Raw genomic sequence first — 16,910 nt, 5'->3', positions numbered from 1 at the left:
TAGGACTAAGGGTTAATCTGTTAATGCAGTTCACGTTAACGACGACGAGATCAAACAAAAGAACACTGAAATCGTGCTTATAACTTAAGTAGTAGCTGCTTTTGCAACCTACGTCCTCAATTATTTGCTTGACGTATTCCAATCTCCGTCGTCCTCTACAGTTTTTGCCCTCTACAGCTCCCTCTAGTACCATGGAAGTCATTCCCTCATGTCTTAGCAGATGTCCTATCATCCTGTCCCTTCTCCTTATCAGTGTTTTCCACATATTCCTTTCCTCTCCGATTCTGCGTAGAACCTCCTCATTCCTTACCTTATCAGTCCACCTAATTTTCAACATTCGTCTATAGCACCCCATCTCAAATGCTTCGATTCTCTTCTGTTCTGGTTTTCCCACAGTCCATCTTTCACTACCATACAATGCTGTACTCCAGACGTACATCCTCAGAAATTTCTTCCTCAAATTAAGGCCGGTATTTGATATTAGTAGACTTCTCTTGGCCAGAAATGCCTTTTTTGCCATAGCGAGTCTGCTTTTGATGTCCTCCTTGCTCCGTCCGTCATTGGTTATTTTACTGCCTAGGTAGCAGAATTCCTTAACTTCATTGACTTCGTGACCATCAATCCTGATGTTAAGTTTCTCGCTGTTCTCATTTCTACTACTTCTCATTACCTTCGCCTTTCTCCGATTTATTCTCAAACCATACTGTGTAGTCATTAGACTGTTCATTCCGTTCAGCAGATCATTTAATTCTTCTCCACTTTCACTCAGGATAGCAATGTCATCAGCGAATCGTATCATTGATATCCTTTCACCTTGAATTTTAATTCCACTCCTGAACCTTTCTTTTATTTCCATCATTGCTTCCTCGATGTACAGATTGAAGAGTAGGGGTGAAAGGCTACAGCCTTGTCTTACACTCTTCTTAATACGAGCACTTCGTTCTTGATCGTCCACTCTTATTATTCCCTCTTGGTTGTTGTACATATTGTATATGACCCGTCTCTCCCTATAGCTTACCCCTACTTTTTTCAGAATCTCGAACAGCTTGCAACATTTTATATTGCCGAACGCTTCTTCCAGGTCTACAAATCCTATGAAAGTGTCTTGATTTTTCTTTAGCCTTGCTTCCATTATTAGCCGTAACGTCAGAATTGCCTCTCTCGTCCCTTTACTTTTCCTAAAGCCAAACTGCTCGTCACCTAGCGCATTCTCAATTTTCTTTTCCATTCTTCTGTATATTATTCTTGTAAGCAGCTTCGATGCATGAGCTGTTAAGCTGATTGTGCGATAATTCTCGCACTTGTCAGCTCTTGTCATCTTCGGAATTGTGTGGATGGTGCTTTTCCGAAAGTCAGATGGTATGTCGCCACACTCATATATTCTACACACCAACGTGAATAGTCGTTTTGTTGCCACTTCCCCCAATGATTTTAGAAATTCTGATGGAATGTTATCTATCCCTTCTGCCTTATTTGACCGTAAGTCCTCCAAAGCTCTTTTAAATTCCGATTCTAATACTTGATCCCCTATCTCTTCTAAATCGACTCCTGTTTCTTCTTCTATCACATCAGACAAATCTTCACCCTCATAGAGGCTTTCAATGTATTCTTTCCACCTATCTGCTCTCTCCTCTGCATTTAACAGCGGAATTCCCGTTGTACTCTTAATATTACCACCGTTGCTTTTAATGTCACCAAAGGTTGTTTTGACTTTCCTGTATGCTGAGTCTGTCCTTCCGACAATCATATCATTTTCGATGTCTTCACATTTTTCCTGCAGCCATTTCGTCTTAGCTTCCCTGCACTTCCTATTTATTTCATTCCTCAGCGACTTGTATTTCTGTATTCCTGATTTTCCCGGAACATGTTTGTACTTCCTCCTTTCATCAATCAACTGAAGTATTTCTTCTGTTACCCATGGTTTCTTCGCAGCTACCTTCTTTGTACCTATGTTTTCCTTCCCAACTTCTGTGATGGCCCTATTTAGAGATGTCCATTCCTCTTCAACTGTACTGCCTACTGCGCTATTCCTTATTGCTGTATCTATAGCGTTAGAGAACTTGAAATGTATCTCGTCATTCCTTAGTACTTCCGTATCCCACTTCTTTGCGTATTGATTCTTCCTGACTAATGTCTTGAACTGCAGCCTACTCTTCATAACTACTATATTGTGATCTGAGGCTATATCTGCTCCTGGGTACGCCTTACAATCCAGTATCTGATTTCGGAATCTCTCTCTGACCATGATGTAATCTAATTGAAATCTTCCCGTATCTCCCGGCCTTTTCCAAGTATACCTCCTCCTCTTGTGATCCTTGAATAGGGGATTCGCTGAAACTTGTTACAGAACTCAATTAGTCTTTCTCCTCTTTCATTCCTCGTCCCAAGCCCATATTCTCCGGTAACCTTTTCTTCTACTCCTTCCCCTACAACTGCATTCCAGTCGCCCATGACTATTAGATTTTCGTCCCCCTTTGCATACTGCATTACCCTTTCAATATCCTCATACACAATCTCTATCTGTTCATCTTCAGCTTGCGACGTCGGCATGTGTACCTGAACTATCGTTGTCGGTGTTGGTCTGCTGTCGATTCTGATTAGAACAACCCAGTCACTGAACTGTTCACAGTAACACACCCTCTGCCCTACCTTCCTATTCATAACGAATCCTACACCTGTTATACCATTTTCTGCTGCTGTTGATATTACCCGATACTCATCTGACCAGAAATCCTTGTCCTCCTTCCACTTCACTTCACTGACCCCTACTATATCTAGATTGAGCCTTTGTGTTTCCCTTTTCAGATTTTCTAGTTTCCCTACAACGTTCAAACTTCTGACATTCCACGCCCCGACTCGTAGAACGTTATCCTGTCGTTGATTATTCAATCTTTTTCTCATGGTAACCCCCCCCCCCCTTGGCAGTCCCCTCCCGGAGATCCGAATGGGGGACTATTCCGGAATATTTTGCCAATGGAGAGATCATCATGACACTTCTTCAATTACAGGCCACATGTCCTGTGGATACACGTTACGTGTCTTTAATGCAGTGGTTTCGATTGCCTTCTGAGTCCTCATGTCGTTGATCATTGCTGATTCTTCCGCCTTTAGGAGCAATTTCCCACCCCTAGGACAAGAGAGTGCCCTGAACCTCTATCCGCTCCTCCGCCCTCTTTGACAAGGCCGTTGGCAGAATGAGGCTGACTTCTTATGCCGGAAGTCTTCGGCCGCCAATGCTGATTATTTATCAAAATTTAGGCAGTGGCGGGGATCGAACCCTAGACCACGGGTCACTTCCTCATAAAGCTAGCGCAATGTAATTCTTAAAGTATTTCATCAGAGGCTAGAAAACTTCTGGATTGAAGTTAGATTTCGACGTAATACATACCTCTAAGTGGAACTTTAGAGATGTATTTTGTGTTTTCCTTCGACATCAGTAGCCTGACAGGGTGAAGTATTACCCTGAAATTACAGGTAAGTTTTTAAACAGAATACTGCTTGCCATCTTTCTCTTTTCCACCACGTAAAAGATATTCATTAAACTAACACTTACGCCTATTTCCATGATGACGACTTGGATTCGAAATAATAGCGGCTGCGGTTGCAGTGACTGCTTGCAAAGTGGGCATCTTAAGCACTAAAACAGCGCACGTGATTCTTCCAGGTGTTGATGAAATCACGCACGTGCACAAGTCGAGAAAGCGTTCTACACCCAGAGGCGTGCCTGTTCCTGCGTATGAGGCAAACACAGGCGAACGGCGACTGGGCACAAGGTACACAGGGGTAAACGCGCCTTAACGGAGAGAAATCTTCACGCGTAAAAGTGACTTCCAGTGTACGCCAAACGAGTCCTATAGGACAATTACCTTCACAACATACATAGGTGACTAGCAGATAACGTCGGAAGTTCCATGTGGCTTTTCACGGTTGATGCTGTTGAATGCAGAGAAGTCGCAACGCTAGAAAATTGCAGTGAATTGCAGGAAGACCTTCACAGAATTGACGCTTGTTGCAGGGACTGGCAGCTGACCCTTAACATAAAAAAAATGTAGCGTAGTGAGCATAAATAGGCAGAAAGACGCACTCTTTCAAGACTACACGACTGCAGAACAATCACTGGAAACACTCACAAGCCTAAAGCATTTAGGAGTACGCGTATGGATAGATTTAAAGTGAAACGACCGCACAAAACTAATCTCAGGTAAGGCACGTGCTAGACTGAGATTAGTTGGAAGAATGCTCAGGAACCGTAGTCCACCCACAAATGAGGTAGCTTGCAAAACATTCCTTCGAACTAATAACTGAATATTGCTCATCAGTCTGGGAGCCGTACCAAACGGACTTTTAGAAGAAATAGTGAAGATCCAAGGAAGAGCAGCACGTTTCGTTACAGGTTCATTTAGTTAGCGAGATAACGTTATGGGGATGCTGACATCAGCCAGCTCCAGTGCCATACGCTGCAAGAGAGGCGTTCTGCGGTAAACCAACTCTTAAAGATCCGAGAACAACCAAAGTATAACGCTTCCTCCTACGAGTCTATATTTTTAACCGACTAACACGAATCATAGTACATGGTACGTGGTTCATGGTTCACGATTCCAGGGTCATGTTGTCTTCCAGGGGCAACAAAAATTAGATTTTCAGTATCTCATAGAATTAATGGCCGAATTTATCAGTTTAAAATACTTTCATAATTTACTCTTTGAGATGCTAACGTTATGATGAAGGCTTAACACAGTAAGACAAGTGCTGCAGTTAGAAACTGTATTTATGGCTTCAGGCAGAATAGCCCACTACCCTCAGGTTTCCCCGACCATATTCGGCCACTTACGTGACTTCCAACAACTTCAAAATTGATTTCAAACCTTTATAAAACTCACACCAGCCACAATATTACCAAAGGAACAAAGTTTATCGTTAGTTACATTTTCGCTCTTTTCGCAATAAAGCTTCATCATCAGGCATGACGTTTTAATTTATTTCTTCTTTATCAATAACTCTATTTCCAACTCACTTTGCAGACGGTATCCATATATGCCACTGACTGTACATGCAAAACTATATCATTGTACGACACGTGCTTCGGGAGGTTTGGCGTCATAAAAACTGAGATGCGTGAAAAAGAAGCTTTTGCCTAAAAGGGGGTCCACATTACCCATACTGCAATCAGGCAGTATTTCATAATGACAGCATTTAGCTACTTCCAAACAACATTCAACATAATTTCAAACATTTTCTAAACATTTTCTCGCTTACATACTTATCGTCAAAAATTGAACACGCAAATCATTTGTAAAGTAATCAGGCGTTTGAAACAGTTCTATACACGTCAGTTTGATTCTTTAAATAATCGAGGGTTTACTGGTATCTCGCGAAAATATCAAGGAAATAAAATTTTAGAAACTCGCTCTCACATGGAGATTAAGCAGCAATCACTCGAAAGTTTCGCAACTGGAACAGTAAATAGGAAAAACGAGAGTGGTAAGCAAATTACACTCCGCGACATACTATAAGGACGCTCACGAAGTATAAACGTAGATGTAAGATAGCTGCGGTATGTAGATGTACTGGGTGGGTGTAACTAAACTGCAGCTACTCTCAGAGGCACGGAGAGGGCCCTAATATCATTTGACAGCGAAATTTTGTAGAAATGCTAATGCGTTAAAGCGGAACAGATCTATGCTGGAAAAAAATTAGTTCCATTATTGGCCACCAGGTGCAAATATGGAGCTGTTCATCATCTCATCGATATCTTCAATCATTATATTGATCAAACTGTGCAATTGGCAGTTAATAATCAAATAAAAATTATGACTTCCTCACTTGTTTGATCTTTTCTGTCCACATCCCCTTCCAAATCCATTACGTATGGAAACATTTCTATACTCTTTCTTGTATTCACAGCGCCACATTTGCACCTGGTGGCCAAAAGTGGAACTAACTTTTTTTCCAGTCTACATCGGCTCTGCATTAACGCAACAAGTTTCACAGCCATACTGCAATTACAGCCCACACTGGTCCTCTGCGAGAAGCTGCAATTTAATTGCAACCAGCCAATAGAATTAGAAATGCGAGAAATGAGAAAGAGTGTCGCCCGGTGTGGCTGCTTGGTTTGAGGCGCCATGCCACGGATTGCGCGGCCACTCCCCCCGGAGGTTCGAGTCCTCCCTCGGGCATGGGTGTGTGTGTTGTTCTTAGTATAAGTTAGTTTAAGTTAATTTAAGTTGTATGTAAGTCTAGGGCTGATGACCTCAGCAGTTTGCTTCCTTAGTAATTCACACACATTCTACACAGAGTACGCGAAAGAACTTGCCCCCTTCTAACAGCCGTGTACCGCAAGTCTCTAGAGGAACGGAAGGTTCCAAATGATTGGAAAAGAGCACAAGTAGTCCCAGTCTTCAAGAAGGGTCATCGAGTAGATGCGCAAATTTATAGACCTATATCTCTGACATCGATCTGTTGTAGAATTTTAGAACATGTTTTTTGCTCCCGTATCATGTCATTTCTGGAATCCCAGAATCTACTCTGTAGGAATCAACATGGATTCCGGAAACAGCGATCGTGTGAGACCCAACTCTCTTTATTTGTTCATGAGACCCAGAAAATATTAGATACAGGCTCCCAGGTAGATGCCATTTTCCTTGACTTCCGGAAGGCATTCGATACAGTTCTGCACTGTCGCCTGATGAACAAAGTAAGAGCCTACGGAATATCAGACCAGCTGTGTGGCTGGATTGAAGAGTTTTTAGCAGACAGAACACAGCATGTTGTTATCAATGGAGAGACGTCTACAGACGTTAAAGTAACCTCTGGCGTGCCACAGGGGAGTGTTATGGGACCATTGCTTTTCACAATATATATAAATGACTTAGTAGATAGTGTCGGAAGTTCCATGCGGCTTTTCGCGGATGATGCTGTAGTATACAGAGAAGTTGCTGCATTAGAAAATTGTAGCGAAATACAGGAAGATCTGCAGCGGATAGGCACTTGGTGCAGAGAGTGGCAACTGACCCTTAACATAGACAAATGTAATGTATTGCGAGTACATAGAAAGAAGGATCCTTTACTGTATGATTATATGATAGCGGAACAAACACTGGTAGCAGTTACTTCTGTAAAATATCTGGGAGTATGCGTGCGGAAAGATTTGAAGTGGAATGATTATATAAAATTAGTTGTTGGTAAGGCGGGTGCCAGGTTGAGATTCATTGCGTGAGTCCTTAGAAAATGTAGCCCTCAACAAAGGAGGTGGCTTACAAAGCACTCGTTCGACCTGTGCTTGAGTATTGCTCGTCAGTGTGGGATCCATGCCAGGTCGGGTTGACAGAGGAGACAGAGAAGATCCAAAGAAGAGCGGCGCGTTTCGTCACAGGGTTATTTGGTAAACGTGATAGCGTTACGGAGATGTTTAGCAAACTCAAGTGGCAGGCTCTGCAAGAGAGGCGCTCTGCATCGCGGTGTAGCTTGCTGTCCAGGTCTCTAGAGGGTGCGTTTCTGGATGAGGTATCGAATATATTGCTTCCCCGTACTTATAACTCCCGAGGGGATCACGAATGTAAAATTAGAGAGCTTCGAGCGCGGACGGAAGCTTTCCGACAGTCGTTCCTCCCGCGAACCATACCCGCTTGGAACAGGAAAGGGAGGTGACAGTGGCACATAAAGTGCCCTCCACCACACACCGTTGGGTGGCTTGCGGAGTATAAATGTAGATGTAGATTTGAACATATGAGACAGAGAATACCGTATTTTTTATGAAGGGAGGGGGAGGCAGCAGTTAGGCGAACAGATGACATAACAAAAGGTGTAATAAGTTTTTACTTGATTCCAAATATAAAATTAGAGCGAAGTGAACCACTAATGCAGGTTTGGTAAATGACATAAGAAAATAAGCAGAAGCAAAGTTGGATGTTTAGCAGAAGACTGAAGTGAATGGAAAAATCCATAACTGAGGGAGGGAATTTTCGCAGCAATGATCGTGAATTGTCAGACTACGATTATGATGATCCTGATGAAGTGTAGCTACATACTGTGTAGCCGCTGACGAGTGAGCTACGAACTGAGGACGAGAAGGAGATGTGACGTCTACAACGAGGACCTAAAGACGAAGGCGCCCGCTGGGCGACTGGGCGCACGTGCAGAGGCCACCTGTGGCTGGGCGCCGGCGCCATGTTGTGGGCCGTCCCGCGCAGCGCGTGGGCGTGTCGTGGAGGGGGTGGGGGTCGTCGCGGGGTGGGGGGGAGGGGCGGCGCCACGACGGCCGGCTGGCAGCGAGGCAGGGCGGCAGTGGGCAGCCAGAGGCACAGCCAGCAGCCATGAGCAGCGGCCAGCAGCGAGGCGGCGCCGGCGCCGGGCCGCAGCACGCGCCCGACCACATCAAGCGGCCCATGAACGCCTTCATGGTCTGGTCGCGTGGACAGCGTCGCAAGATGGCGCAGGACAACCCCAAGATGCACAACTCGGAGATCTCGAAGCGGCTCGGCGCCGAGTGGAAGCTTCTCTCCGAGATGGAGAAGCGGCCCTTCATCGACGAAGCGAAGCGGCTCAGGTCAGTCACCTAGCTACCTTCCTTATGACAGTCATAAGCCGCTGTCTAAAACGAGAAGACCTGAAAACCTTTTCCACGTTATCATCGTCCTGCAACGCCACTAAAATTTATCAGCCACTCGTGTCTGCCTTTCTATTCATCAAAATTTCGTATAGTTTCCTTTAGATGCAAAATCTGATCAACCGGATCATTCCTTTCGTCACCTTCTCCAAACGGCGCCGGTTTCTAGTTTGTGTTGCTTATATGCCCATATTCGTCGTCTGTTCTTCAGTTAAGAATTATTGCCTTTCAAATTCAGCTCTGCGCATTAGAGGCCAGATGACCATATTAAAGCATGACGAAGGTTTAATGTCCTGTTGATTCTGAGGTTCCTAGAGACGCAATCCATCTCGGATTGGTTAAGGACAAGCAACAGAAAAAGCCTTAGTTCATGGCCGTCTGAAGAAACAAATCCCGCATTATACTTAAATAGTAACACTTATATCCAGATGCATCTAAAGCTTGCACCTGTCAAAAACGTGTCGATTATCTGAACTACCGAGCTGTCTCGTTCGATACCTTAGACACCCGTCACTGGAGATCCTCGCGAGAAACGAAATGATTTTAAATGAATCACTAAACGTAACCAGTGTACTGCCAGTTGTGGACCACGTATTAAATGTCTCATGTCACGTTACACGTATCTACGAAAAGACGTTCAAAACAGCAGCATCGGTGGTTGTATCTGGGTAGACTGAAGCACCGTGCTGTGGGTTTGCTAAACTAATGTCATCACGAGCCGCCTGGAAAGTTACGCCATACCTAGATCATGATTGCCGAGCAAGGTGACGTCTTGGTTAAAGCGATTAATTCGTACTCAAGAGCAGCAGGGTTGAAATGCCGTTCGGTCACACTTATTTAAGTTGGCCTGTGGCTCTTCTAACCCATTCAGCGGAATACCAACAGTCTTCCTACAAGCCAGACCGCTTTCTGTCATCTCACCAAGAACTAGTCTGGGTTCAGCGTATTTCCTGTCCACATAAACTAAATGCCTTTTCGAATCAGTTAGCTAATACCAGTCAAACGCAGATAAACCTGTATCCTCTGACGGTTATTTTGCGTGGAGCGCATCACACTTTCAGGTCTCTTCTCTGCAATTTACATGTCGAAAAAATACAAGAAATCTCTTTTCGCATCAGTTTCAAGCCTTTAAGAAAGAACTATTTCTTCCTCAATAATAAATAAGGCGTGATTAGAGACATGTTCGCGAAAAATTTTCAAGCACAAGCGATACAGTAAAGCATACATTATTTAATCCCCTACACCGGAATAGCGGTCCAGTGTCACGCACATCGAAAGTCAGATTCCCTTTATTCTGGAGGAAAACCTGCCTCTGTATCACTATCTGGATTTTAGTCGTTTCCCCTTCATGTTAACAATTGTTGCATTTTGAGCGGAAGATTAGCAAACGTTTTCATTAGTGTTCATTACGATGAAACCACGCGCCGGGTACCACAGGATTGGGAGATCGCGACTCGCAATTAGCGGTCACGTGACCGCGACAAGCGACGGCTGCGCCCGCCCTGGCCTCCCGCCAGTAGCCGGCACGCTCACGCACACGCAACACGCACTGCGTACGTCGCTGCTGCCTCTGACAGCCAATTTGTGGACAGCTGGCGTAACCCTGGTCTCACCAGCTTGTGTCGCCAACAGTACACTATTGGGTTAGCATTACTCATGTCCATTACGTTGCACTTACAGTTTGCTTTAGACGTGGCGTAGTTCCAAATCATCAGCTCGACTGCAGACCATCTAATTATTTTCTGTCGTATGTTAAAGCACATTATCCCATACAGCTAACATTTAATACTGATTAGAGAAAGATGCCGTGAAAATTCGGTTTTTGCGAAACAGACCGACACAGTTAACATGAAGAACTAAGCCCAAGAATGTCAATGCTTATCATTGTCCGCTGCGTCTCGTTAAATTGATTTTACAGAGTTTCTTGTATTTGTCCGATCCATTAATGCAAGAATTTATCTTCCTTCTATAGATGTTATTCAGACAAACATCTTGCTAATATGCGAATTAAGCTGTGATGTATAAGTTCGTCATCAATTCCTTTTATTTAGTATCTATACAAGATGACACGCATGAAGTATTTCCTAACAGAGACAGACTGTTGCGTCGAAACGATGAAGTGTGGCAAACTCCTTCGCGTGGCACAGTGACGCTAATTAGGCCTATCGGGTTTGCATTCGAACTGATTCTACAGAACAATGTCCCGTCAAAAGGAAATTGTCGATGGAACAAAATGGTTCTGAGCAGCAAAAAGTTTAAGGCCTCTCTTTCTGCATGAAAGCTTATTCCCGGGTATCTAAGGAAATCTGTCAGTTATGTTGCTCAACTCATCGTTCGGCTCTTATAGAGAAAATATTTACATCGAATAAGACACTTTCTGTATGCAACGAGTTCTCTAAGGGAAAAGACATCTGCACATGTGCTTTCGCAGGAAGCTCATATAAAATGAGGAGTCTAGAATCCTGTCACGGACTGTTGCTGAGAAGAGAGTAACAGCTTTTTTATACACACTGTTATAAACACAGCGTGTAAAATGAGTAAGAACTGTTGTTCTTCTCGTTGAAGAAACGTTCTTGCAGGTCGTTGCAACGCACTTGTGATGGCTTATGACTAGTTGGTAAATGGTCTTTATGTACATACACGCCGGCCGGTGTGGCCGAGCGGTTCTAGGCGCTACAGTCTGGAACCGCGCGACCGCTACGGGCGCAGGTTCGAATCCTGCCTCGGGCATGGATGCGTGTGATGTCCTTAGGTTAATTAGGTTTAAGTAGTTCTAAGTTCTAGGGGACTGATGACCTCAGAAGTTAAGTCCCATAGTGCTCAGAGCCATTTGAACCATTTTTGTACATACACTGTAGACTAGAACTTCCTAGAATGAAGCTTTACCAAAAACTAAACATTTTCCGATACCGAAAAACATTGCATCTTTTCCGACGAGGAATCCTCTGCCAGTCTTAGAAAACAGTTTTTATTTTACAATTTGACCTTGTTTGTTTTCCCTTTAAACGAAAATTCTACATTTTTATAGTATGGCAATATGATGTAATTTATATTAAGATAAATACATTTACTTCAGTTACTAAATTGCAGCGACATTTCTGTGAGACATTTTGATTGTAGGGACATCGCGCATCGCCTGAATATAGCGCATTTGTGCTATACTATCCTAGAATAGAGACTATTTAAGCTCAAAATAATTGTTTAAAAAGTACGCGGTTAGTACTGCGCTGTTTAGAACATTGTGTATGTGTTAGTTCTGTTGACACAATTTTCTGTGCCTAAATTCAGTTTTTTAAATTTTTTATTTTGATAAACTTTTGGTACGGGTTTGCTGTATTTATTATATTACGAGTTATCGTGGAAAACTTTACCTTGTGCATAAGGATGAGAGGTGTGGCAGAATGACAGCCTCTATCCAAGACACTATCCTGTCGCTAGAATTGTAAATTTTAGAGGTGGAATTTCAAATTCCATTTAATGTTAAGTGACCTACACACCATAATTAGTCCAAGAGAAAAGGAAAAAAATAAACTACAGTGAAAACCCCAGAAAGCATTTATGCGCTGAGAGAAGAATCGCTCGACGAGTCGCAGGTGTTTTGTGACGTATCACATTACTATCTTGTAACCACTAACGCTTCCAGCGTCACATTTATTTAACGATTTCATGTTAAACAGACATACGTAACACCACACTCGCTCAAGATATTGACTCCAAAGAAAGGAAAATATTAGACTCTAGGGCCCAAATCAATCAAAGAAGTTGAATGCAAAATACCAGCGCTGTAGAGCAGTCAGATGAGCTCAACAACGCAAGTTAATTCGTAGATTAAGCACACATGTTGAATTCCATATTTTGTATATATCATATAAAATAAGTGACTTAACTCATATAACAATGAAAAACGAAATAAAATACCTGCTACACTAATATTTAATTGGCTTCAAAAATTAATATTGGTTATGGCTCAACGTCAGTATGTTTCTGTCTATGCGATGAGGATTTTCAGTAAACTGCAGACAGTTCGTAAAGTTAGTGTGACCCGAAAAGAAAAATTTTAAATTCAACGTAAAGAGAAACTGTGCAAATTTTACTTTATAAAGGAGTCACGCATTTTTCTTGGTATTGAGAGAAAGTTGCATAAAATAAAATGTGGAACAACTTTGGCTATGTCTAAGAGAAATAAACTTCCTGGAAAATCGTCATCCCAGCGTAGGTCGATGTTCATTGTAACTATATGGAAATTAATTACAGTTACTAACATGATGCTCTTACTGCGATATTTATATCATTCGAATTCTTACAATATATTGTTGATTCGACGCTTAACTAGACCAACAACTTTAGTGCCATCGTGCTGTAATGCGGCGAATAGTGGTGCATTACATGCTAGAGCGGGACCGCAAATTACCCGCTGAAGAGTAAATTCGGCTTTACTTGTACGACGACATGCGTTGTATTCACAGTTGACATAAAACGTAGACGTCTACGGATAATAACTACAGGTGTTATAAAAGTTCTGATTACTCAAACATCAGTGAACAGTAGAGAATATCGCAGAGTGGAAGAGTGGCTTCTAGCAATCAACCACAAGCTTGTTGTAGACGGAGTTTATCTTCTGTCCATGCAGTGGGCTAATAGAAGAGTGTTGACACTAAGAAATGCAGGAAAACCTCGAAAAATTGCTAGAATTAAGCCTTAGAGTATATCACAGAGAAAAACTTTTTGCTTTGTACCGTCCTCCACTTCTCGTCCTGTTTTACTCTTCTCACGTATGTAGAACTATGAAATACAATTTTCCCGAAGACCTGCTTCAAATATTCACGAGTTGGCCTCCTTCTAGAGTTTTGTTGGTGCCACTATCATTACCAGTTTTTTCCTGGGCGCTGTCGCACTAACTGGTCATTTCTTCTGGTGCTTCCCTCGCATACTTCCTAACGCCACAAAATAAGAGAAGGCCAGCACGGCACTACTAAGTATGAGAATTCCTTGGGAAAGTCGAAAACATGAGATACATAACTCAGAATAATTGTAGTGCCTGCTCAGTAAAATGAATGCTACTTGAAAAATACGAGTATGACTTGATCCGTTCTAAAGTTCTTCGAGTGAACAAAGCTCTACTTTTGTCTTGATTTTTCCCGTTTCCAGTATCAATGAATCATTAACGTATGTTCATCTCTCTCTCTCTCTCTCTCTCTCTCTCTCTCTCTCTCTCTCTCTGTCACACACACACACACACACACACACACACAGACATATTTGCTGAAAACATTTTGGATCATTCTCTCCAATCATGATGTAACTGATTTTTGTTGTAATTATCTGTGATTTAGGTGACACTTTTTAAGTACTGGACTGCTGCTCAGAATGAAGCAGCCATTTCCTACGTGAGAGTCCACTGATTAACTCAATTTTGCGACTGATGCGGAATGTTTCCTGAAGTTCCATGTTTCCCACATTTTCAGTCTCATTAACATTATGCATGATTATTTCTAGGGTTATCCAGAATGTTAGATTCTCTGAGCACCACAACAGTGCAGATCAAACTTCGCGAAAACAAAAGCGCGTATGTGAGAGGTGTAGGATGTGGCTATTATGTACGCCACCCCTCATCTCTGCTAACGCTCCTGCTTTGCCTTTACAGTTCAAAATGTGGGAGGAGTGTTGTTCAGAGCCCCTTACGGCAACCAGATCTAAGCTTTCCGCTGTTTCACTAAATCATCAGAAGCAGATGACGTGAAGGTTCGGTTGAAATTATACAACCGATTTCATTTCCAATCACTGTTCAGTTCGATTTTCTGCTCCGCCTTTAATGACGTCATAGTGGCGAGACTTCGGACCTTACTCTTCCCTCTTTCAGAGTTGAGTATCGTTGTTTTTTGCTGATTTAGATCCAAAAACAGAGTAAACTTAATAGAAGGTACGCCGTAAAGACTATATACTTTATTCTTTAGCAGTCATCAACAACGACGGTGAAGTTACATAATTCGTAAAAGTAATCTCGACACACAATAAAGATGTATGTATGTATGTTCAAAATCCTTTCCTAAACGTCTGGGTAGATTTCAACCACACTTGGTTCACATACCAACTGTTATCTATAAAGAAGTGCTGTGGGAGTAACACCACTGCTGGCAAATACCAAGACTATATTAATCCAGTATTGAGAGCATTTAGCGACATGCAACAAACCTTACAAATAATTTCAAACCTTTACTAAACTTCGTCTCGCTGACGTCCCTAAAATATGATGAAAGTAAAAAATGTATAGCTCATTACATTTTCGCTATTCGTGCAGTAAAACTGCCGTATCAGGCATGACGTTTTAATTTATTCCTTTTTTATTACTACCTCTATTCGCAGCAAATTTCGCAGGCGGTATCCACTTACACCACTCAATGTCTCTGCAAAATTATATCATTGTATGACACATAGTTCAGGAGATATGACGTCACAAACATTGAGATGCGTCAGAAACTAGGATTTCTTAAAGCGGAGCGCAAATTACCCAGACTGTACTCCTCCAGTATTTGATATTGAGAGCACTTAGCGACTTTAAACATAGTTTCAAAACTTTTTCTCGCTTGCGTGCTTCCAGCCAAATATTTAACACATTGTCTCATGTGTAATCAGAACTGTGAAACTGTTTTATACATTTAAGTGCGATTCTGTAAAGAATCGGCGTTTTACTGGCTACTTACTATCTGTAAAGGAGCACTGTCGGATTAAGAACCACCTACATCCCATAGGGCTGGGAATAAAAAGGGGGTGGCATTGAAACGTAACTCAGAAACATCTGGAGCAGTTTCAACCAAATTTGTTAGATAGACGACTTTTTATTTGTATAAAAATACTGTGAAAATAGGATTCCTTAACAGGCCTACCATTAGATTTGAGGATGTTTGGATGAGAAGGTGTCATTTGGAAATGTTCGAAAATAATCTGGTGGAATTTATTTCATACATTTTGTTGACTTGGAATACCTTCAAAAGTAGGAAGCCCAATTTGTCTCTTATTTGTGCTGTTCAGTGTTTCACCCAAGTCGCGAGAATGAGCAGTGCAGCAAGCCAATAATTTTACCAAAGTGTTTCGAGACCGCCGGTCGGGGTGGCAGAGCGGTTCTACGCGCTACAGTCTGGAACCGCGCGACTGCTACGGTCGCAGGTTCTAATCCTGCATCGGGCATGGATGTGTGTGATGTCCTTAGGTTAGTTACGTTTAAGTAGTTCTAAGTTCTAGGACTGATGGCCTCAGATGTTACGTCCCATAGTGCTCAGAGCCATTTGAATCTTTTTTTTTTTTTTTTTTTTTTTTCGAGACCTAAGATCAAGCCACGCGGCCGAATACCACAGAAAAATTTAACGTCCTCTTTTTCAATCGCGAGGTGTAAAGCAGCAAAAATGCAGACACGTAAGTGTACAAATATATGTAACTGCATAGGCTTACGCGGCCAGAGTGGCTTACGCGGCCAGAGTCAGCTGACGTAAAGGTTTTCTGAGAATGCGACAGCGTCATAATGTAAAACACTATAGTGTGTGTATACTATACAGTGCAGTTTTTTTTACATTATGACGCGGTATCACAGTGTGCATTATACGTCACATAAGCATATGTTCAACATCTCCTACTAAACCCTGGATCGGTTTCAACCAATGATACATACATTATGAACTATCTGGAAAGAAATACTGTGGTGATAAAATGCAGCAAGGAGAAATTGGACAGAGAGAGGGGGGACGAAGAAATGAACAAAGAGAGAATGGAGGGGAGAAGATGAATACAGAAAGGGAGGAGCAGAAGATGAACAGAGAGGGGGATGGATTAGAGCGAGGGGTAGGGAGAGATGGACAGAGAAAGGCGTGAAGAGGCGATGGAGTGATAGAAGATTCGGATAAATATTCGGATAAATAAGGACCCAAGCAACGCCGGGGTTTTCAGCCAGTTACAAATGATAGTGATTACTTTACGGGAATTGTGTTTTGTTTCATGCAGTAACGTTGCCCAGTTCATCAGTTTCTTCCCTTTACTGATAGGGTGCTACTGCCGACGGTGTGACAAACGGCTGCGATCTGACTACTCATGGTTTGCCTGTCGTCTTGTTCGAACTACTAAAAGCATAATACAGGCCGCACGCTGGCCTTTCTTGTGCCTTATCGACCCGGTTGTGTACGTGAAATTCCTTCTACCGCCAGGATTCGAGCGGTGGACCTCCAAGCCAAGCGCCACAGATACACTGCAGTTTGACGAGAATAGTCACCAGTCACCGATTCAGACATAATTTTGTCTGAACTTTGCCGAGGACAGC

The 16,910-nt window shown here is 42.5% G+C and overlaps 1 protein-coding gene across 1 annotated transcript in view; it reads left to right on the top strand.

The window, feature by feature from the left end:
• The first annotated feature begins 8,312 nt into the window (after positions 1-8,312).
• The window catches only part of LOC124775664 (transcription factor sox-3-like), a 39,668-nt gene continuing 31,070 nt past the window's right edge, over positions 8,313-16,910 (top strand). The window contains exon 1 of the mRNA XM_047250492.1: positions 8,313-8,545. Coding sequence (XP_047106448.1) covers positions 8,313-8,545 — 233 coding nt within the window. The remainder of the gene's footprint in view (positions 8,546-16,910) is intronic.

The sequence above is a fragment of the Schistocerca piceifrons genome, chromosome 2 (assembly GCF_021461385.2).
Source record: "Schistocerca piceifrons isolate TAMUIC-IGC-003096 chromosome 2, iqSchPice1.1, whole genome shotgun sequence".
Taxonomy (NCBI): domain Eukaryota; kingdom Metazoa; phylum Arthropoda; class Insecta; order Orthoptera; family Acrididae; genus Schistocerca; species Schistocerca piceifrons.
The sequence above is the reverse complement of the archived record's forward strand: the minus strand, read 5'-3'. Positions and strand labels throughout refer to the sequence as shown.